At 36.4% G+C, this 22,083-nt stretch overlaps 1 protein-coding gene across 1 annotated transcript; it reads right to left on the bottom strand.

Moving 5' to 3' along the window:
• Positions 1–1,728: 1,728 nt before the first annotated feature.
• On the bottom strand, positions 1,729–20,969 carry LOC137399538 (alpha-1,3-mannosyl-glycoprotein 2-beta-N-acetylglucosaminyltransferase-like). Its single transcript, XM_068085700.1, has 12 exons — positions 20,854–20,969; positions 19,163–19,341; positions 17,180–17,301; positions 16,613–16,768; positions 15,444–15,555; positions 9,886–10,027; positions 9,211–9,345; positions 8,672–8,762; positions 5,760–5,864; positions 5,290–5,380; positions 4,800–4,973; positions 1,729–2,275 (listed from the first exon to the last, which is right to left on the bottom strand). Exons 2-12 carry the CDS (start codon positions 19,274–19,276, stop codon positions 2,162–2,164), a joined length of 1,356 nt encoding a protein of 451 aa, XP_067941801.1. The 5' UTR covers positions 19,277–19,341; positions 20,854–20,969; the 3' UTR covers positions 1,729–2,161.
• Between the last annotated feature and the right edge of the window lie 1,114 nt (positions 20,970–22,083).

The following is a 22,083-nucleotide window of genomic DNA, read 5'->3' as shown; positions in this document are numbered from 1 at the left end:
AAAGAGTAGAAATACATGGATTTGTTTTGAAATAACACCCGCTATACTGGAAATTACACAGATATCGTGCATGAGCTAAAATGTTGTTTCAGTGAATGTCTAATCTACTGAGTTGTCTGGGATATCATCAAGCATTTTATGCACAGAAAAAAGTCGTGCCGGGTAACGTGAAAAAGGTTTTAAAAAAGTTGGTTTTTGAATATGAGAATTGCTCTCTTGAGAGATAAGAACTCCCTGTACTTTGTTTTACTGTAGCACACTTAATTAAAAAAAGTTTGTATCTCTTCCATAAAAAAAGATAGCATTGTTCATGTATGATGAACTGATTTTTTGACAAAGCCCCATGTTGTTCCCATCACCGATTCTCCATAGAGCTAATGCCATATCTCCTGTGCTGTAGGCATTGGGGAGCTAGACCATAAGTATATTTATGAATCTGAAAACATTTTACTTCTGTCGTTTTAGCCAAAAATAATTGTTTTACTTTAGTATAAAAACGGTGCCAGCGCCGTAAACACTTTTTTCTGATGCCATAGCTAATGCTTGCAGTTTTTTGTTTTCACAGCCCTCTCCAATTCTACTGTTGACGGTTAGTAACATTCAATATATACATAGGTATAGAAGATTAGTGTAATGTTATGTTATATATAAGGGGTGCTATTGCTACTGATGTACAATATAAGCAATCCATAACACAGTCAGAGTGGAGGGAAAACTGTACACCACCTGAAACATCAGTGTATTCACAACACAGAGAGGTCAAGTTGGTTACTCCATGAATCTAACATTCTTAAGAGCTTTCCAGCTTCAGACTGAGATACTAACCTTTTGGGTTGCTCTACTTGCCTGTCCACGAGCTTTCGATCATTAGTAAAATGCTTTTTATGGACCTTGGCCATCATATTTTCTTGAAAATTGCGGTAATTTGAATGTTGTTAGTTGAAGCTAGCAACATTCAAATTAACACAATCTTTAGCTAAAAATTGTGTTAATTTTAACTTTGAACATTTTAGCTTTGTGTTTGCACCACTTTTAGCTTAAAACCTTTAAACCAAGTTATCAACTGACTATTTGCCTGTTTAAATTAAGGCTTTAATACAAATACAAGGGTATGCATAGTCATGTAGACAACATCAGAGCTCATGAAATACTATGGCAATGTTTAGTATCCTCTCAAATCTCAAGTCAAATTGAGCTTATCCTGTTCTACAACAAATTTATTTTGCCTGCACTTGCGGGAACAGATTGTTTATTTTGCATGCACTTGCGGGAACAGATTTCGTCCAACCTATTATCTAATTATCTATTCGTTAAACATATACCATACCATGTTTACAGTATTTTGCCAGCAAAATATTCAGATTCTCATAAATAATATGAAATGCTGGCTGTTTGTTTATAACTAATGAGGAATATACATGATAACTGCAGACATGTGAGCTACTCAAGTAGCCGTGCAAGGTTACCTCAAAATATGACCTATGTAACACACTTCGTACACAGGAATCGCTGTGCTATAAATTGATGCGCTTAATATTCCCAAAATGGCAACAAAGTTCATTTATAAAATTTCAGCTTGCTCAATGCGCACTGCAGAGTGCAATCTGAGAGTAATATGAGTGTACGGTGATGTAATAGTGTTCTATTTCAACAATAATTATTTGGAAGGCGCTTATATAATGCTATACAATGTGAATCTTTGTGTTTTTAGGAAGAAAGTCCCAAATGCCATATCAGACCTCAATTATATTAAAATCAAATGGTTGATATACAGTACTTCATAGTTTTAAAATTTTCATGTCGTTTTAAGTCGGATGTAACCTCACCATGTCATTTTAAAATTTTTTTATGATTATAGCAAATGTGACTTATCTTCCTTTGACAAAAAATAAAAAGGTAATCACCAAAAATAAATTAAATCTACAGATTTCATGAACAAAGTAGAGGCTAACCTAACAGAATCTTCTTATCAGCGCTATTTCAGAAATGAAAAGAAGATAAAAACTGAGATACCTGACTGAATAATGCAACCATTCAACGATGTAACAAGCTTTACTCAGACAATGCCTTGTACAGTTCAGAAGAATACAAACATGCAATAAACATAGAACTGAAAGGTAAAAATGACACAAGCACCATTGTATGTGTCAGTATGACTAGATTACGTCCAAGAAGGATCATATTTCTTCCACTCTGACTCTGGGGTCAGGTAGACCCTAAGTCCGTTGTATACGATGGGTAATATTCCCCTGTATGCAGTGCGTGGAATTCCATCCTGAAAAATATGTCCAACTGGTTGTGAGCGCACTCATTACTTCACCAGTTTCTAATAGACCTGATTATCAATATATTAGAGGAAAGAGGAGAAATAGCAACCACTATCTAACGCAACTGATTATCAATATACCGGTACTAGATAAGTAACTTACCTTGTAAAATAGTAGTCTAAATCTTTGCTAATACAATAGCCAATTTGCATAATGATAAAACGTACTAGATAATAACCCCAAGCGCTTATTTTATTTTAACGAGTATTTTAACCAATGCAATGAATGTCACCACAATCATTCATCACTACAATCAGTCAACCAATTGTAGTGTAGTGAGTTAGATCGCTGATCTTCTGACCTGGAGAGTCCAAGATCAAACCCTCTATAAACTAATTTTTTATTGTATAACTGGACACATAGACAGACCCGCGAACAAACATTGATATATGATGTACATACCGTAAAACCTCTATTTGAACGCCACCTTTATTTGGATGCTGCTATAGGAGAAGGATTGAACAATAGACCATCACTTTGACATTCTTCAATCTTTACGAACCCGTAATAGCAAGTTATCAGTAGAAAAGTGTCCACAAAATCATACTAATAATGACTCGGTTATATCAATAACAATTCATTCTTTCGTTGTTTCTGTTTGTATCGAAGTCCGTTTTGTAGCTTCAAAGCTTTTCGGCTTTTTCATCAAAACTTTTAAAGCAACACCATAGAAATCTACATATATATATAAATCTCAGTCCGTCGTTCGGTTTTTCTAGCTATTGTTGATTAGTATCTAGCAATGAAGAATTCATCTCCAGAAGATTTGATCTTGCAACCTCCCATTCACCAGGCGATAAACTAACCCATGGAGCCCCGCAAGATGCAATGAATTCATTGGGCGATATGAGCCCTTATCTGCCATAGCACTCTGCATTACGTAACGTCACTAAAGCTTGCTCTTACGGCTCTATCTACTAAGTTTAGCAATAGGGACACTAGCTTACTCATATTAGCCATTGGCAATGTGCTAGGCTAATGGCAAGTGGCACGCAACTATATTACTTGCCGCTGTTTTTTAATACCTGAGCATTCGGCTAGTAACTGTATAAAGCTAATAGTAGTTCCTCGTTCAATGAGGTCTTGATACTTCGACGTATGTGAAAAACGTTTTACATTTACGATGGTATATGTACGACTAGTTTTAGGCTAAAAGTTGTGCTTAGCGCCCCTCCGGCTGAAGATGTATTATTATTTGTGCTAAATGAAACGCGTAAAAGTTTTGCTCTGCTAAACAATTGTTTGGATGCTAATATCGACTGATTCATCAGCGCAGAAGAAGAGTTGAGGTCAGAAGACATTGCGGAAGATATTGAACAGCCAGAAGATGTTCGTTCCATCGAAAGCAACAATCAGAATGCAAACGGCCGAGCAAACGATGCAAATATTTACATTTCAAAATTCGTAATTTTTGTTTCTGCATGTACTATAAGTATGGTTCGTTTATGCTCCTTGTTCTTGAATATATATTTGTAGCATTTGATATATTATCGTTATAGAATTTAAAAATTTGCAGACTTATAGCATATTATTTGATAGCATCCTTGCGTTTATCATAACTCCTCTTCGATTGCATGTAAAAAGCCAGTTTTGGTTGCAAACTGTAGCAAACATATCAATGAGTGAAATGAGCTTTTTATGCAACATTGTTCAATATACATGTAGTTATGAAGTCAAAATATGCCTTCAAATTTAAAATGCAATAAAAATTTAAAGCTCCAACAAATTGCAACGCAGGCTATAAGATCATCTATAAGATCATCTATAAGACCATCTATAAGATCATCTATAAGATCATCTATAAGATCATCTATAAGATCATCTGTAAGATCATCTATAAGATCATCTATAAGATCATCTATAAGATCATCTATAAGATCATCTATAAGATCATCTATAAGATCATCTATAAGATCATCTATAAGATCATCTATAAGATCATCTGTAAGATCATCTATAAGATCATCTGTAAGATCATCTATAAGATCATCTATAAGATCATCTATAAGATCATCTATAAGATCATCTGTAAGATCATCTATAAGATCATCGTAGGTTAATTGCAAACAACAAGTAGAGATGTTTCTCAGCTTACCAATACACATTAATTTAGAGATCTACGACAAGCTTGAGGTAAGTTATAGCAGATTTATTGCATTAAAAGGATTAATGTCGCTCCAACCAAAGGAGTGTGCAAAATAAAGGCAACATTCGCTTCGCCTATAAAAGGGTTAAATTTATTTTCTCAAAACTCTGACGAGCTATTTAAAAAATACCACACCAGACTTCATTTGAGCGTCACTATAGAGGGAGGGTTGAAAAATAGAGCGCCATAGCGTTCAATTGAAGGTTTTATGTACAGTGTATATATACTGTATATACAGATTAGAGTAAGGAGTAGAAATAGCAACCACTATCTAATACACCTGACTATTCAAATGTTATAAAACAGCAATAACAAAAAGAACCAACCTTGAAATCATTCATGATATTGAGTTGCTTCGCTAGTGCTTTAAATGTGACTTTAGAGTCGTATGTTATGCGCACTGAGCTCAAAGTTTTTTCCTCTGCTGCTTTCTTGAGATCACTGAGGGGAATTATGGGGGAATTGTAGACTGCTATTGTATAACTCTCATCATACTTTTCCTGTAAGAGTTGCGTGTGAACTTTATCATATAACCAATAGTATCATAAATCGCACAACCTCCTGCGTGTATAGGCTCATTAAACAGATTTTCAGGAGAAAAAGCAACTTTTTTTAAATCATGATATCTGATGCTATGATAACGGTTTGATAGAGCTGATGCTAATGTTAATACTGCAGACCAGACTGACACAAAAAAACGCCTTTATAAAATTTATGGGTCAAGCCACCCTAGTGACATCACAGTATGAATTTAACAATCATTAAAAATGAAAAGATTTTCACAAGATGGAGAGACATGTGTCTAAAAGACTTCACCTTTTTTAGATATGAGAGATCCATTTTTGTCCATTCCACTGGTTTCTCATTCAAGACAATGAATTTGAGATGAGTTTTATAGAAGAGACCTCTACAATTGAAAAGCATTCGCATTGCCTTATTGGCAGATGACACTAGGAATGGCAGAGCTGAAATTGTTCTAATATAGTGTATTCAAATCTTGTTGAAGGCTACAACTTGGGTATTTTATGAACTATAACATGTAAATGTGTGTGAATAGACAGCTTGCAGGGAACAGTTACTTCAGTGAGTTCTAGCTAAACTTAGACCTGCTGCAGAAAGGATTAGCCAATTAAATTCACAACAGGTTGATAAACTGTGAACCTAAATATAAGCTTTAAGACTGGCCTAGACAACCTTGACCTGCATACATAAGTTGGCAGAAGTATCGTACACAATATGCAATGCATGACTTTAAATGACCTCAAGGAGAGGCTTACAAGACTTACAAGCTCACACCCTTTTCACCAAACGTGTGAGTTCGGGAGATCTCCGGCCTGATACAAGATCTGCCATGACGCTGATCCTCCTGCCTGATCCAGTCATCCCAGAACCTGATTGAGAAATGTTTTCAATAGTGACCAATTAGCATGCTTTGGTAAAAGTATATTAGTGAACAGAATGATGATTCCTTAGCAAGCTTTTTTGAGACCAAAAGGTGCATGCAGATTCGCTAAGTTGAGCGAGGAGAACTCATATGAGATGCGTATGCGAGGTTCAGACTCCAATTGAGCACCTTTCACAAATCTAGAATGCTTATGGCAGTTTTTGCAATGATCAGGCTTCATTACGGTGTATAGAGGCTTTGTTAACACTGGATATTTTCAAGTTTCTATACAGCACAATTGGAAACATAGCCCGAAGTCCTAAAGCATATTGAAAGTTTAGACTCACTAATCATATACACTATACGCTCCTATAACAAAATTCCATTTAACCTAAAGAATTCATGCAGTCTTTGCTTCATATTACATTAGAATATTACCTCCATATAACGCCACGTAATGCAAGTTCTCAAATTCAATGTGAATAGCGAAGGTCCAATGGACAGCATTAAAATGGTTTCCCCTCTTGTCGCACATGGGAGATAAAGTGACATATAGGGGTATCTCTATTATATATACATTGTACTAGTACCCAGCCAGTCTAGTGTGCCATGAGAGATCATCATGTGTGCTGATAAAGCACATAAGTATGTGCACAATTAAGTATTCAGAAATACTCGGAGGCAGTTGATTGGTGTATAAATTGAAGCCTGAATGTCACGAGTTGGGAGTCTCACTGAAATCAATCTCTTATCCTTACCTTTAACCCTGGCTTAGGAAAAACGGACGGACGAACAGACACCGCTCTTACGATAGCAAATGTATAATTTTGTTTTGCTTTATTCTAGACACATACAATAGTTTTTTATATTTTACTTTCCACCGTAGACTTGCTGTCCGTAAAAAATAGATTTAAATTGACATTGTTGGTGCGCGCTCCCCTTCACATACAATTACCATATCAAGAACCTTAAATCAAGTGAAAGTGGTAAGAAAGAAGAAAAAAGTTGTTGATAAAAATCAATAATACCAGAGTTACTGTATAGTCATTAAATTACATAACTGAAGTTTAGTTTTTTCCTATTTGAAAGGCCCAAGATGCAAGTTTGGAATAATCTTGGAATGAATTAGGCAATTAGGAATAAAAGTCTTATAACTTGAACGTACTCGGAATGAATTATTCATGTTGCAGGGGTGTCTACTGTGCCTGTTGTGTAACAGATGAGTTCCATTAAAGCTAAAACTGCTTATCAATGGATTCATGAGCAAACTTTCCTATAACCCCGCAATTACCACGTCGAACTGTTATCGTTGAACACAGCATATAAAAAGAATTCTATGTTTATAGACATGCATAGTCTTAGCGGCCACTAATCATCTAGACTCACTCAGTCATGGGTATATGAAAGGAATACGAATGCAACCTATTTTTATAAAGGTAACAATTGTGGTAAAAGTTGTATAGCGAGCCAGAGGTTACAATCTAGAATTATCTCATGATTCTAATCTAACCTAAATACAATCAAACCTCTACTCATGATCACCTCAAGAACAGTTAAACCTCTACTTATGATCGCCTCAACATACGGTAAAACCTCTAATTATGATCACCTCAACATACAGTAAAACCTCTACTTGTGATCACCTCTATATACAGTAAAACCTCTACTTATGATCACCTCAACATACAGTAAAACCTCTACTTATGATCCCCTCAACATACAATAAAACCTCTACTTATGATCACCTCAATGTACAGTAAAACCTCTACTTATGATCACCTCTACATACAGTAAAACCTCTACTTATGATCACCTCAACATACAGTATAACCTCTACTTATGATCACCTCTACATACAGTAAAACCTCTACTTATGATCACCTCAATATACAGTAAAACTTCTACTTATGATCACCTCAAGAACAGTCAAACCTCTACTTACGATCACCTCAAGAACAGTAAAACCTCGACTTACGATCACCTCAAGAACAGTCAAACCTCTACTTATGATCACCTCAACATACAGTAAAACCTCTACTTATGATCACCTCAAGAACAGTAAAACCTCTACTTATGATCACCTCAATGAACAGTCAAACCTCTACTTACGATCACCTCAAGAACAGTCAAACCTCTACTCATGATCACCTCAAGAACAGTCAAACCTCGACTTACGATCACCTCTAAAGTAAATGTGATTCTTTTAAAATGACAGAAATCTTGAGCAAATGATTTTCTCGAGTTATGCAATAATTTCCGACGCTTGAAACCTCTCTATACAAACCTATATAAACATTCTACATTTTGCAAACAAAATTATAAGACAGACAAGCAAAATAAGTTGTAAAATAATAAAACAGAGAAAGTTAATTTGAATTGAATCTAGTTAAAAGCGTGAATTACACCAGGCAGGAGTAGAAGGCTCTTATATCAATCCTTCAACCAATAAGCTTGTGCATTGCCTACACATCAGTTCATTGACTCTAACATAAACAATAAAAAATGCCTTTTTACTAATTATTCCTTCATTAATCTAGTTTTTTATATAAATTAGGTTTCTATATTTAATCGTTAGATAGTTTGGTATAACAAATTCGTTTTAATATTTCACATATACTATTCATAATGTCGTTAGAGCTCTGAAAAGATTTAAACAAAATACAATGTATTCTTATAAAGTAGCTCATTAAAACGGATGATGGCACGAATACAACATAGCAATGCTAATGACTAAACTACTACTAATCCACATAAATATAATAGCTTTCCATGATACTAATTACAACTTAGTGAATGCAAGAGAAACTATTTTACCCGCGAGGCCAAACGTCTCTGTACTCATCCCAAAGGGTATCCAACATCATCCATCCAAGGCCGGGGAAAAAATCAGATCTATACAGTAATTCTGTAACATATACTTTCGACTGTACACATATGCTGCTCCCAAATCAGTTCTGTCTCTCAAACATAAAGCTGAAGCATCCAGCCAATTTCTGATTGATCAAGCAGCATAATATCAGGATGAAGAGACAGTCAGAGAATACTACATCTTTTTTCAACCAATGGAGAATAGAACCAGACTTATAGATTCGTAAACCGTCATAAAAACCATTACAAACCACTAGTTTTAAACAGTTTCCACTATGCAAACAGACATTTACCACAACTGAAAATGGGCAAATGTGGATCCAAACAATTGAGAGTACAGACCTCCTCCCAGATGGTAATGTGATTGTTAGCCAAACTGACATGATGAGCAATGACACAAAGGGCTACAAGTTCTATTGTTAACCTACACCCTGGTATGAAACTTTCAAGTATGAACCAATATTCAACAGTCTGAATGAGCTTACCCGGATTATCTTCTATTTGCGAAGCTTTCCCATTATCATTCCATGCCGAGACGCAATATAGAGTTGGATCAGTCTTGAGCAAAGGGTAGGTGGCAGCAAAGTATTCATAGAAGTCAGAGGCGATGTTTAAGTCATCTGAAATAGATTGGCAGCTGTAACAGCGAAGTTCCATAGAACATTAAGATGATGATAGAAATATAAATGAGAGTGAACGAAAGGTTCTTTATGGGAAATGTGTTCTACTTGAGATCAATATGAAGCGCAATTCCAATTAACCAGTATTACAACGAATACAACACTGCAAATGCCTTAAAAACTATCTAATACTTCTTGAGAATATAAAGTTATCCATAGCATATGAATCTGTCATCAACTAGCTGGCAATGGCAACTAAAATTTTTTGTAAAACTCTAAATGCAACAGTGAAAAAGGCAAAACCATTGCTTGAAATATAAGCCTAGGGGCTAGTTTGATTAAAGCTATGTATCGAAAAGTGTTGGTTATGCCATGCACTGCTCTCTAATTGGGATACAAGCACAAAATCTCCAAATTGCTAGTCTTATTATAGCTGATAATGCTACTTAACAGGTAATGCTTAGGGTACCACAGCAAAATGCTTACAGAGTATATTTGATAAATTCCTGCTTATCTGAGTTTTTTATTGCATCAACTCACCTTCCATGACTATTACAGCTTTGTACTTCATCACATCAAATATTTGTCCAAGAGCCCATTTATAGTGGCGAGATATCTTGAAATAACCCTGCATTTTCTTCTCTTTTTTGTCCAAATTAGGAATCTCTCCAGAATCTGGTTGCTAAACAAAAGCAGCTACAGCCATCATCCACCTGGCTGATCTTACAACACAGTTAGAGAGAGATAGAAGACTATACTAGTTTATATAGTGCAACCTCTCCATTATTCCATTTTAAACTATCGCAACTTCTGTTCAGGCAATCTCAGCCCTACACAATCTTTGCAACGCATTATCCTACCAGCACACAATTCTAGCAACACACAACCCTAGCAGCACACAGTCCTAGCAACACACAACCCTAGAAACACAGAATCCTAGCAACACGCAATCATAGCAACACGCAACCCTAGCAACACAAAATCTTACCAACACAATCTTACCAACACACAATCCCAGCAACACACAACCTTACCAACACGCAATCATAGCAACACAAAACCACAGAAACATGCAATCAGAGCAATACACAATCACAGCAACACATAATCTACGCTCCAAAAACCTGCTTTGAACGATTTCTGTCATACACAGTTTTAGAACCAATTCATCCCAGCAATATGCAGCAGCTGAAGCCCAGCATAGTGCCAATCTAAAACGGTCACATTATTGCAGAGTTACAGAGAACATTGCAAAACCCTCCACAAAGCACTAGCCATGCAGTCTCAACTCTGAACCCCTGTGACAAATATTCACTGTGTCTCTATGATTGAACTGCTAATCCTTTGTGACACGTTCCAATGAATAAAACTGCAAGAATAAATAATATGACATTTTTTATGACATGCGATATATGAGGAATAGGCCTTCTCTCAGCAATCGCCTGCAATGAGAGTATGGTGTCTGCTTGTTATTAATGAGTTTTTGTCATGACTTCTTAGACGGTTATTGCCTGTCAAATCATGTGAGCCAGCAAAGTTGAGCCCGTAGAAGAGATTAATCAGGATTTTCTAGCCTCTCCAAGCTCAGCTTAGTACCCCCATAAATAGAGACCCTTTAGTTCTGCCAGTGGCACGAATTACTTTGGTCTCCAATCTTACGAAACAGAAAATGAAATCTCCTGATGGTATCGTTGTATCATTTTCTTCTACCACTCTGATTACGCTTTCCATCTGTTAGCTCTGAGTAGAAGACTTGCTTAGGAAGTTTGATATCATCTACATGTACCATATGACCTGTCCAGCGTTACTGATTCTTGACAATCGTCTCAATACTTATACTTATACTTGTCCATTTGTCACTCTGAGTTACTCCTAAAATGTCTTCGAGTCATCTACTATACAAATTGTCAAGTGGTTTCAGGTTATGACTGCAAATAAATGTATCTATTTCTGATCCATACGGAAATGTAGTGAAAACGATTACCTTGTAAACCTGAGTTTTATATATGGTAAAATATCTGTGTTTTGAAAGATATTTGCAGTCATTTGAGACGGCCAATGACTGCACTTGCTGCTTGTAGATTTTTTAATCTCAACATCTAAATTAGCTTTTTACGAAAGGCAACTTACATGGTAATTGAATGACTTTACAAAACTTAAACTCCAGTCGTTCCACTGCAAATTGAGGCTCAACAAGAGCTCAGACGGTTACTTGGTTACAGTCGGTATAGTAATTGTCTTCTTTATATTCACTTTGAGGCTGAGAACATTGTGTGTGCGATGGAAACAATCAAATGACTTCTGCAGGCCTTTCTCAGTATGTGCCACTATTGCATTATTCTCCGAGTATTGTAGTTCGCAGACAGCAGTAACTTTTGTTTCAACTTTTGCCCTGATAAATTCATAACTCTTATGAATTCATCAGGGCATCCAGTCTTACTTAGAATTTTCCACAGTATCTTTCTGGCCATTGCACGGAACAAGTTGGGTGAGACCAATAAAAGCCACCTGAAGCTCCTTGAGCTACTCGTTGAACTTTTCCTGAATCTGAACAATGGCAGAGTTAATAACTCTGCCATTGTCCATGAGCGTGTAGTGGAGAGTTGGAACTCTGCCATTGTCCATGAGCATGTAGTAGAGAGTTGTTAACTCCGCCATTGTCCATGAGCGTGTAGTAGAGAGTTGGTAACTCCGCCATTGTCCATGAGCGTGTAGTGGAGAGTTGGAACTCTGCCATTGTCCATGAGCGTGTAGTAGAGAGTTGGAACTCTGCCATTGTCCATGAGCGTGTAGTGGAGAGTTGGTAACTCCGCCATTGTCCATGAGCATGTAGTAGAGAGTTGGAACTCTGCCATTGTCCATGAGCGTGTAGTAGAGAGTTGGAACTCTGCCATTGTCCATGAGCGTGTAGTGGAGAGTTGGAACTCTGCCATTGTCCATGAGCGTGTAGTAGAGAGTTGGAACTCTGCCATTGTCCATGAGCGTGTAGTGGAGAGTTGGTAACTCCGCCATTGTCCATGAGCATGTAGTAGAGAGTTGTTAACTCTGCCATTGTCCATGAGCGTGTAGTAGAGAGTTGGTAACTCCGCCATTGTCCATGAGCGTGTAGTGGAGAGTTGAAACTCTGCCATTGTCCATGAGAATGTAGTAGAGAGTTGGAACTCTGCCATTGTCCATGAGCGTGTAGTAGAGAGTTGGTAACTCCGCCATTGTCCATGAGCGTGTAGTAGAGAGTTGGAACTCTGCCATTGTCCATGAGCGTGTAGTAGAGAGTTGGAACTCTGCCATTGTCCATGAGCGTGTAGTGGAGAGTTGGTAACTCCGCCATTGTCCATGAGCGTGTAGTAGAGAGTTGGTAACTCCGCCATTGTCCATGAGCGTGTAGTGGAGAGTTGGTAACTCCGCCATTGTCCATGAGCATGTAGTAGAGAGTTGGAACTCTGCCATTGTCCATGAGCGTGTAGTAGAGAGTTGGAACTCTGCCATTGTCCATGAGCATGTAGTAGAGAGTTGGTAACTCCGCCATTGTCCATGAGCGTGTAGTGGAGAGTTGGTAACTCCGCCATTGTCCATGAGCGTGTAGTAGAGAGTTGGTAACTCCGCCATTGTCCATGAGAGTGTAGTATATTGAAGTTAAAATAGACACGATCAGTCTACGATTTGTTTAGGAGTTTTAAGAAACATTGCAAAAAATATTTTAATTTTCAGAGCAGGTCTTGTCTATGACACTTGCTGTTCGAAAAAAAGGCCTTACAAAAGATCTTTCAGCGTATGAAACGGAGTCTCATAAGATCTGCAACTAGCAATATTCAGTTTGACATCCAAGCTGCATGGTGTACTCGGTAATGCAGTGATTCATATCAGTTTAGGATAAAACATCAAATTTAAGAGAAATTAAAACAGAAACATAACTGATCACTAATAAAACGTCCAACTGTGTTAAAAACCTAAATTGAATCGCTGTTGTATAATGCGCTCAGCAACTACTCAGCATGTGGACAGAGTACTTCTTCACTGAATACAAAAAGCATCCGTCAGCGTTTTCGAAAGATTGACAACGCCTAGGAAAGATGTCTTTGCAGCAAAAAAGTAGATGGAAGGAATGTAGGTTTGGTATTAATCAAGCGTACCCACTGGTCCTAATACCTTTTGCACAGCTAGTTAAAATAGATAAATGGTAATACTGTATTAACAGTGTTACCCAATGGCTTACTTACAGACATACATTTTGTGTATAAGTCTGCCAGTTCAGCTTTGTTTTCGATTAAGAAAGATGAAGTTACACTAAATTTTTAGTAGATTTTATCAGAAAGTAATCGCCATTTTTGTTTTGATGTTTGAGGTGATCTGATGCCAGGATGTTTTAAGATTAAAATTGACACAACTTTATCATGATTAAAACGCTCAGAAGGAAAATACATGCCAAAATGACATCACTAGTTGCACGGATGACTGTCTCTATTGTTATTGATATCAACTATTATGTTCAAGCTGCAGCAGTACGTGGCTATATTCTGTTGGTCTATTTGCCGAAGAGCAACTACCGTATAGACTGTGACTGAAGAGTGACAGTGCGACTGAATCACACTTTCACTTGAATCTGAACGGCTTAACCACAAGCAAGCATTGTTGGTTGACTGTCTCTATTATTGATATCAACTATTATGTTCAAGTTGCAGCAGTACATGGCTATATTCTGTTGGTCTGTTCAAGTTGCAGCAGTACATGGCTATATTCTGTTGGTCCCTTAGCTGAAGCAGCAGTACGTGGCTATATTCTGTTGGTCTGTTCAAGTTGCAGCAGTATGTGGCTATATTCTGTTGGTCCCTTAGCTGAAGCAGCAGTACGTGGCTATATTCTGTTGGTCTGTTCAAGTTGCAGCAGTATGTGGCTATATTCTGTTGGTCTGTTCAAGTTGCAGCAGTATGTGGCTATATTCTGTTGGTCTGTTCAAGTTGCAGCAGTACGTGGCTATATTCTGTTGGTCTGTTCAAGTTGCAGCAGTATGTGGTTATATTCTGTTGGTCTGTTCAAGTTGCAGCAGTATGTGGCTATATTCTGTTGGTCTGTTCAAGTTGCAGCAGTATGTGGCTATATTCTGTTGGTCTGTTCAAGTTGCAGCAGTATGTGGTTATATTCTGTTGGTCTGTTCAAGTTGCAGCAGTATGTGGCTATATTCTGTTGGTCTGTTCAAGTTGCAGCAGTACGTGGCTATATTCTGTTGGTCTGTTCAAGTTGCAGCAGTATGTGGCTATATTCTGTTGGTCTGTTCAAGTTGCAGCAGTACATGGCTATATTCTGTTGGTCTGTTCAAGTTGCAGCAGTATGTGGCTATATTCTGTTGGTCTGTTCAAGTTGCAGCAGTACGTGGCTATATTCTGTTGGTCTGTTCAAGTTGCAGCAGTACGTGGCTATATTCTGTTGGTCTGTTCAAGTTGCAGCAGTATGTGGCTATATTCTGTTGGTCTGTTCAAGTTGCAGCAGTACGTGGCTATATTCTGTTGGTCTGTTCAAGTTGCAGCAGTACATGGCTATATTCTGTTGGTCTGTTCAAGTTGAAGCAGTATGTGGTTATATTCTGTTGGTCTGTTCAAGTTGCAGCAGTATGTGGCTATATTCTGTTGGTCTGTTCAAGTTGCAGCAGTATGTGGCTATATTCTGTTGGTCCCTTAGCTGAAGCAGCAGTATGTGGCTATATTCTGTTGGTCTGTTCAAGTTGCAGCAGTATGTGGCTATATTCTGTTGGTCCCTTAGCTGAAGCAGCAGTACGTGGCTATATTCTGTTGGTCCCTTAGCTGAAGCAGCAGTACGTGGCTATATTCTGTTGGTCCCTTAGCTGAAGCAGCAGTACGTAGCTATATTCTGTTGGTCCCTTAGCTGAAGTGCAACTATAGACACCATAATCGCACTTTTCTTTAATCTGAACGGCTTAAACGTGATCAAGTTTTGCCGATTTTAATCTTGAAACATCCTGACAGTCAGATCATCTCAAGCATAGAAAACAATTGCAAATGATAGAAAAATAACGACACTTTCGGATAAAACCTACAAACATTTTGGATGAGGTCATCTTTAAACAGAAGCTTTTTTGAACTCACCACTAAATGCCTGTGAATAACATCCTTATATTTATCTACTGCTAAGCGCGTAGCTTCATGATTACAGTCTCGAGTGACTATAAGGGGGAACTTTTCTTTAGAAGGTCTGTATCTACAATAGATGTCAAATTCTTAAAACGTGACTTTAAGATGTAGAAATAAAGTGGCAATAGATCAGAACATAGATATAGATAAAATAATTAAAACACTGGCAGAAAATGCTCACTCCTATCTATACAATGATACGTTCTCAATTGTATGCGAATCCGCTATCAAAAAAAACAAAAAACTGGTGTAAACTTGTCAAAAATCAATGCCTGAAGATTCGTTTTATTTCTCAAAGCTCTGCTCTAAAAACTAAATAGTATATCGCAAAATCTGATTTTAAATCAAGGTTTGAAAAGATACTAGTGTACAACAATTTACCACGCTACATTTATCTTTAATTTGATCTAATAGAAATAAAGCATAAAGAGCAGTATTAATGCTGTATTCCAGTAGTACACCAGCATGCGCACCGTAGGACTGCCATAACAATTGCTTAGAGTGTTTTCTGTTTTGTTTGCAAACATAGAAGATGCATTGTAATCGTAGTATGTTGCCCTTTACTATCAATAACGGAGGACTAAATCACTTGTAAGATTTTACTGATATCAAAAACTGGTTACAACAAAAGTGACCATGAAATGCTCAATGTGAGCAATGAGCAGTCTTCGACAGAAGAGCTGGTTGACAGATGATCTTCACTTGCAAGTAATCATGGGTAGCAAAGCAGTAAGCAAAAAATTCCTGAGCTATCTGTCAGATACCAGAGCTATCTGTCAGATACCAGAGCTATCTGTCGAATACCAGAGCAATCTGTCGAATACCAGAGCTATCTGTCAGATACCAGAGCTATCTGTCAGATACCAGAGCTATCTGTCAGATACCAGAGCTATCTGTCAGATACCAGAGCTATCTGTCGGACAGAATACCAGGGCTATCTGTCAGATACCAGAGCTATCTGTCAGACACCGGATCTGTTTGCTTTATTTATAACAATAAAAAACTTGTTGCAACTAGAAAGCTTCCGGAGAAGGCTAAATGTTAACAAATTTATGTTAAACTAGTGAAATACAGAGCAGAAATACACGACTAAAATTTTTTGTGATCACAAAAAATGAACCCACTTGAGCAGGTCATCTAGGGCTTGAACTATGGCCTCAGGTCTGTTGCATGCAAAAACAAGGATAGGAAGCACAATTTCCTCTGTAGAAGCTGCAGGCTTTGCAACTGTAGAAATGGCTTGATTAAACTGTGGTTTTGCTAGTGTAACCTTTATAGCTCTCTCTGCAACAAGTAAAGAGTCAGCTATGTCTAAAGTGTTTCTAAAAAAGTAGTGTTAATCCTCGTAACATTGTGCTATGCTCTTATTCTGCAAGTAAGAATAGTAACGGCCAGCCAAACACACACTCTTCATAGTTATCTGAAACACGATCTTGCCCAGTTATTAATACTAGTACCCTGGAAGTTCGGGGCACTGCAAGAGACCATCAGGTGTAATCAATATTTGCGCAGATATTCTGAAATACATCAAGTTGTCTGAGCGGTGCAGATGGTAGCATTCTGGAGTACTATACTAGCTGAATGTCCAAGTTTGAATAATGTGTGATACAACCTTTTTTCCCAACGCACTCGGTGAGGCTTCAGACAGATGGACGTGGCTCTTACTATAGTAACGATTACCATACATATACCTGCCTTGTTTAATAGCGGCTTTTAATTGAGACAACTCTAGTTCAAGATGGTGGGCAGCAGTAGCCTGCTTAATCGCTTCTTCGCTCAGCCCTGCAAGCTTTGTTTCCAACGATCCTTGAGTCTGGCACACAAAAAAACAAGAAAATGTAACTTTCTGGCAGATTGCAAACTTAAATTCAGAAAAGAACCATTTGTTCTGATATTAATGTTGACATTTCAATTCTGAGAAAAAATCAGAAACTGTTGAAGGACGTACATGAATCTACATGTAGAAGGATGTACATGTAGAAGGATGTACATGTAAAATGATGTACATGTACAAGGATGTACATGTAAAAGGATGTACATGTAGAAGGATGTACATGTAGAAGGATGTACATGTAGAAGGATATACATGTAAAAGGATGTACATGTACAAAGATGTACATGTAAAAGGATGTACATGTAGAAGGATATACATGTAAAAGGATGTACATGTAAAAGGATGTACATGTAGAAGGATATACATGTACAAGGATGTACATGTAGAAGGATGTACATGTAGAAGGGTGTACATGTAAAAGGGTGTACATGTAAAAGGATGTACATGTAAAAGGATATACATGTAAAAGGATATACATGTAAAAGGATATACATGTAAAAGAATGCACATGTAAAAGGATGTACATGTAAAAGGATGTACATGTAAAAGGATGTACATGTAAAAGGATGTACATGTAAAAGGATATACATGTAAAAGGGTGTACATGTAAAAGGATGTACATGTAAAAGGATGTACATGTAAAAGGATGTACATGTAGACGGATGTACATGTAGACGGATGTACATGTAGACGGATGTACATGTAGAAGGATGTACATGTAAAAGAATGTACATGTAAAAGAATGTACATGTAAAAGGATGCACATGTAAAAGGATGTACATGTAAAAGGATATACATGTAGAAGGGTGTACATGTAAAAGGATGTACATGTAAAAGGATGTACATGTAAAAGGATGTACATGTAGACGGATGTACATGTAGAAGGATGTACATGTAAAAGGATGTACATGTAAAAGGATGTACATGTAAAAGGATGTACATGTAAAAGGGTGTACATGTAAAAGGATGTACATGTAAAAGGATGTACATGTAAAAGGATGTACATGTAAAAGGATGTACATGTAGAAGGATGTACATGTAAAAGAATGTACATGTAAAAGAATGTACATGTAAAAGGATGTACATGTAAAAGGATGTATATGTAAAAGAATGTACATGTAAAATGATGTACATGTAAAAGGATGTACATGTAAAAGGATGTACATGTAAAAGAATGTACATGTAGAATGATGTACATGTAGAAGGATGTACATGTAGAAGGATGTACATGTAGAAGGATGTACATGTAAAAGAATGTACATGTAAAAGAATGTACATGTAAAAGGATGTACATGTAAAAGGATGTATATGTAAAAGAATGTACATGTAAAATGATGTACATGTAAAAGGATGTACATGTAAAAGGATGTACATGTAAAAGAATGTACATGTAGAATGATGTACATGTAGAAGGATGTACATGTAGAAGGATGTACATGTAGAAGGATGTACATGTAGAAGGATGTACATGTAAAAGAATGTACATGTAGAATAATGTACATGTAGAATGATGTACATGTAGAAGGATGTACATGTAGAAGGATGTACATGTAAAAGGATGCAAATGTAGAATGATGTACATGTAGAAGGATGTGCATATAGAAGGATGTACATGTAAATGAACAATGTCGTCCGAAACATCATTATTTCAGAGGCTAAGTTCATGGAGAAATACTAAAATTTAGATAGAAGGTCTGCATGGAAAGATATGACACATCAATACAAACATTCTTATTGTAACTATAGCAAACTGAAATCAGGTATGATATCAACTAAAATATAGACAATTTTCTGATAATTACTTACTATAGAAATTTAATTTAAGTAAAGGCATACTTACTAAAGCAGATGGATTAGGTTGTTCGTGGCCTGCCATCAGCCATAAATTAATGATTAGTAGACAGAGTGAGAGAAGAGCAAAAGTAAAAAGAACTCGTCCCGCTGAGAGTGCCATAGAGGCGAACTCTCAACTGTCTTGTTCAGTAGAGAAACACCTTTATACCCTCAGTCATATTCATCCTAAAAATGATTTGATAATTCATAGAGTATTCATATCTATGGGGCATTAAAGCGATTACCAGTGCTATCTAATCCGCAATGAAAAAGCTTTAATCTAATGAGGTACTAGCAGCTAACTACAGAAAATCTCCTTTTATGCATCAAACAAAATATTAGAAAATATAGTAATAACAAAAATGCATAGGCCAAGTTAGTTTAAACTACACTTAGTGTAATTTTGTGTACATTGCTTTGCATAGCTCTATCTTCCTTCAAATCTAAGCATCTCTGAAGCCCACACTCTACATGAAGTTTAGTATATGTTAACATTTAGTTTCATTCCTTTGTGTAATTACCTACAGTATTTACTAAGGAGTCAGCATAGGCTTTGTAGCAGCGGAACAAAGGTTAAAATAAATAAAAATCAATTAAAATTTATTACCTTGCCTCAACAAACAATTCTTTTTAACGAATGATGCAAATCTTGAAAAAAATTAATTTTGAATGCAGAGGCCTGACTGTAGACTCTGCAATAAAAGGAACAATCAACTACGCAGCACAAAAGAACTGGATAAGCCAATTGGTATTTGGATAATGGTAGTTATTAGTGAGGATCAGCAAATTAACCCGATAAATCAGATCGATATCTGAAATCAGTTTTTTTATTTCTAATTGGAGCATCTTTAGTGTTTGTCATAATGTAAATTGTTCGGTAATTACGCAGTTAGTTATTGCTTTCTATTTGAATATAATTACATACTTTGTTTTGATCTGTAACTGTCAGATTGGATGTAATTGCATGGAAATATTTTAATGACATGTACAATATTGGTTTGTGCAACCCAGTCAATACCGAAAAAATCATAATGACTGCTATCACAGTATTATTTAAAAACAAGGCTTATTAATGATATTAATTGAGTCATCAGTCACAACTAAAAACACTGAGCTCTAACATATTGCTTTGTCCAGGTATTTCATTATTTTTAAAAAATATAATATACTTTAGTATAAATATATACTAACTCATACACAAGACTTTTCATCCATTATGCGTTAGTTAGGTTATACATATTAGCAATAACTTATAGCAAAAACTGGCGACTTCTAACAGATTACATATAAACAAAATTAATTTCTTCTTTAAAGGTCTTTTATTTTAGGGTGAACATTTTTAGCTTGGCAGAAAATTATTGGCCACAAGTGATTTGCACATAATTCGGAGAATATTCTAACTACAAACCTAATATATGTGGTTAGGATACAAGAAGATGATCCTTGCTATAGCACTGTTTAACGAAAGCATTAATTTAATTAAGCATTGCTACTCTTTTGTTGATCAAGTTGAAAAATTCAAAAGATAAACACAACACAATTTCTTTTTAAAATCCTGCCTGTACACAAACGTTACAGTGAAGTTGCTAAATTGTGTGGAACTAAAAAACCTAGAAAAGTGACCATGGCAACGACAGAGTTGCTTTGTTTAGTCCTAGGAATTGGCCGTCATTTAAAAAATGCTTCTGAAACAATTACCCGTCACATTGCACTGGGTCCTCTTATATGTTAGAAATGTAGTATTTTCTAGTAATCCACGCAAAGCAATTAGCTATCCTTCAGCCTAGTTTCTGAAAAATAAATAAATTTTTCAGCGATTGGTACATAGATATAAATCAGTGACTGCAAGAGTAACAAGATCTTTTTGTTATTGCAGATTTACTCCCAATATTTGCATATTGATTCTGCAGCTACTTTTACAGATTTTGATTACCTACCACCAGAGTAACATATTATATTTTTCTAGATATTAATAACAGTAAAACGATAATTCATCACACTAATTTTGTGCACCAACTAATTCAATCTCAGTTTTACTACACAAGCTATTATAATAAAATATCTCTACCATGAAATAGCAAAAAATACAAAAGAACATAAACAGTAAACAGACAACCAATACACACGGTACCAATATTCAGAGGAAAAAACTTGAAAAGTTCATCAGAAGGCATCAAACTAAGTCATTTTACAACTCATCAAATTGCCCTTATCTTGCTCCTTTGAGGGGAGCAAAAAAAGAAACTTCATGAAATAGATTTTTATTAGAAAATGTAGTAGACGCAGAGTGAGTTGCTAGAATGAAATAAACAGAAGGTGCAGTAAAAAGCCCCTACCGGTGATAAGTATATTTTCTTTACATAGGCCTATTCTTAAGCAATTACTTGTTATACTCTGAAAAGATAACTATAACTAAAACTGATTGAGTTAACAAGTATTCGTTAAAGTAACTACTGTCCCTGTCTATCCTCACTATCGAATGTGATTTATGTAATAAGAATGCCCAATTAATGTAAAGTCAGTGTGCAAAAACACTTTCTTTATTTATCCTAGACTATCAAGCTTATGTCTTATCAGTTTTCCATAAAGTGAAAGACCAACTCTACTCATTGTCCCATTACAAAGAGTCATCAACCAGCAAATTAAAAACTTCCAAAAGGAAAAAATCAATCAGAGAAAACGCGCCAACCAGGAGGCTAAGAAAGCAGCAGAAGAAATTAGTGATGATGACACGTAGACTGCTCCACCAACCTCTACCAGACATTACCAAAATAACAGGAGTTAATCAACATTTCCGACCATAAAATTTCCGAGACATAATCAAGACAATTCCACTCAAATACTGACCTTCTACAACATTAAGAACAAAACCTGAGGACATAAACATCTTATCAAAGAAAAGCTTCAATGACATTGCCTCTTTATCTT

The sequence above is a fragment of the Watersipora subatra genome, chromosome 7 (assembly GCF_963576615.1).
Source record: "Watersipora subatra chromosome 7, tzWatSuba1.1, whole genome shotgun sequence".
Lineage (NCBI taxonomy): Eukaryota > Metazoa > Bryozoa > Gymnolaemata > Cheilostomatida > Watersiporidae > Watersipora > Watersipora subatra.
This window is presented reverse-complemented; position numbering and strand designations above follow the sequence as displayed.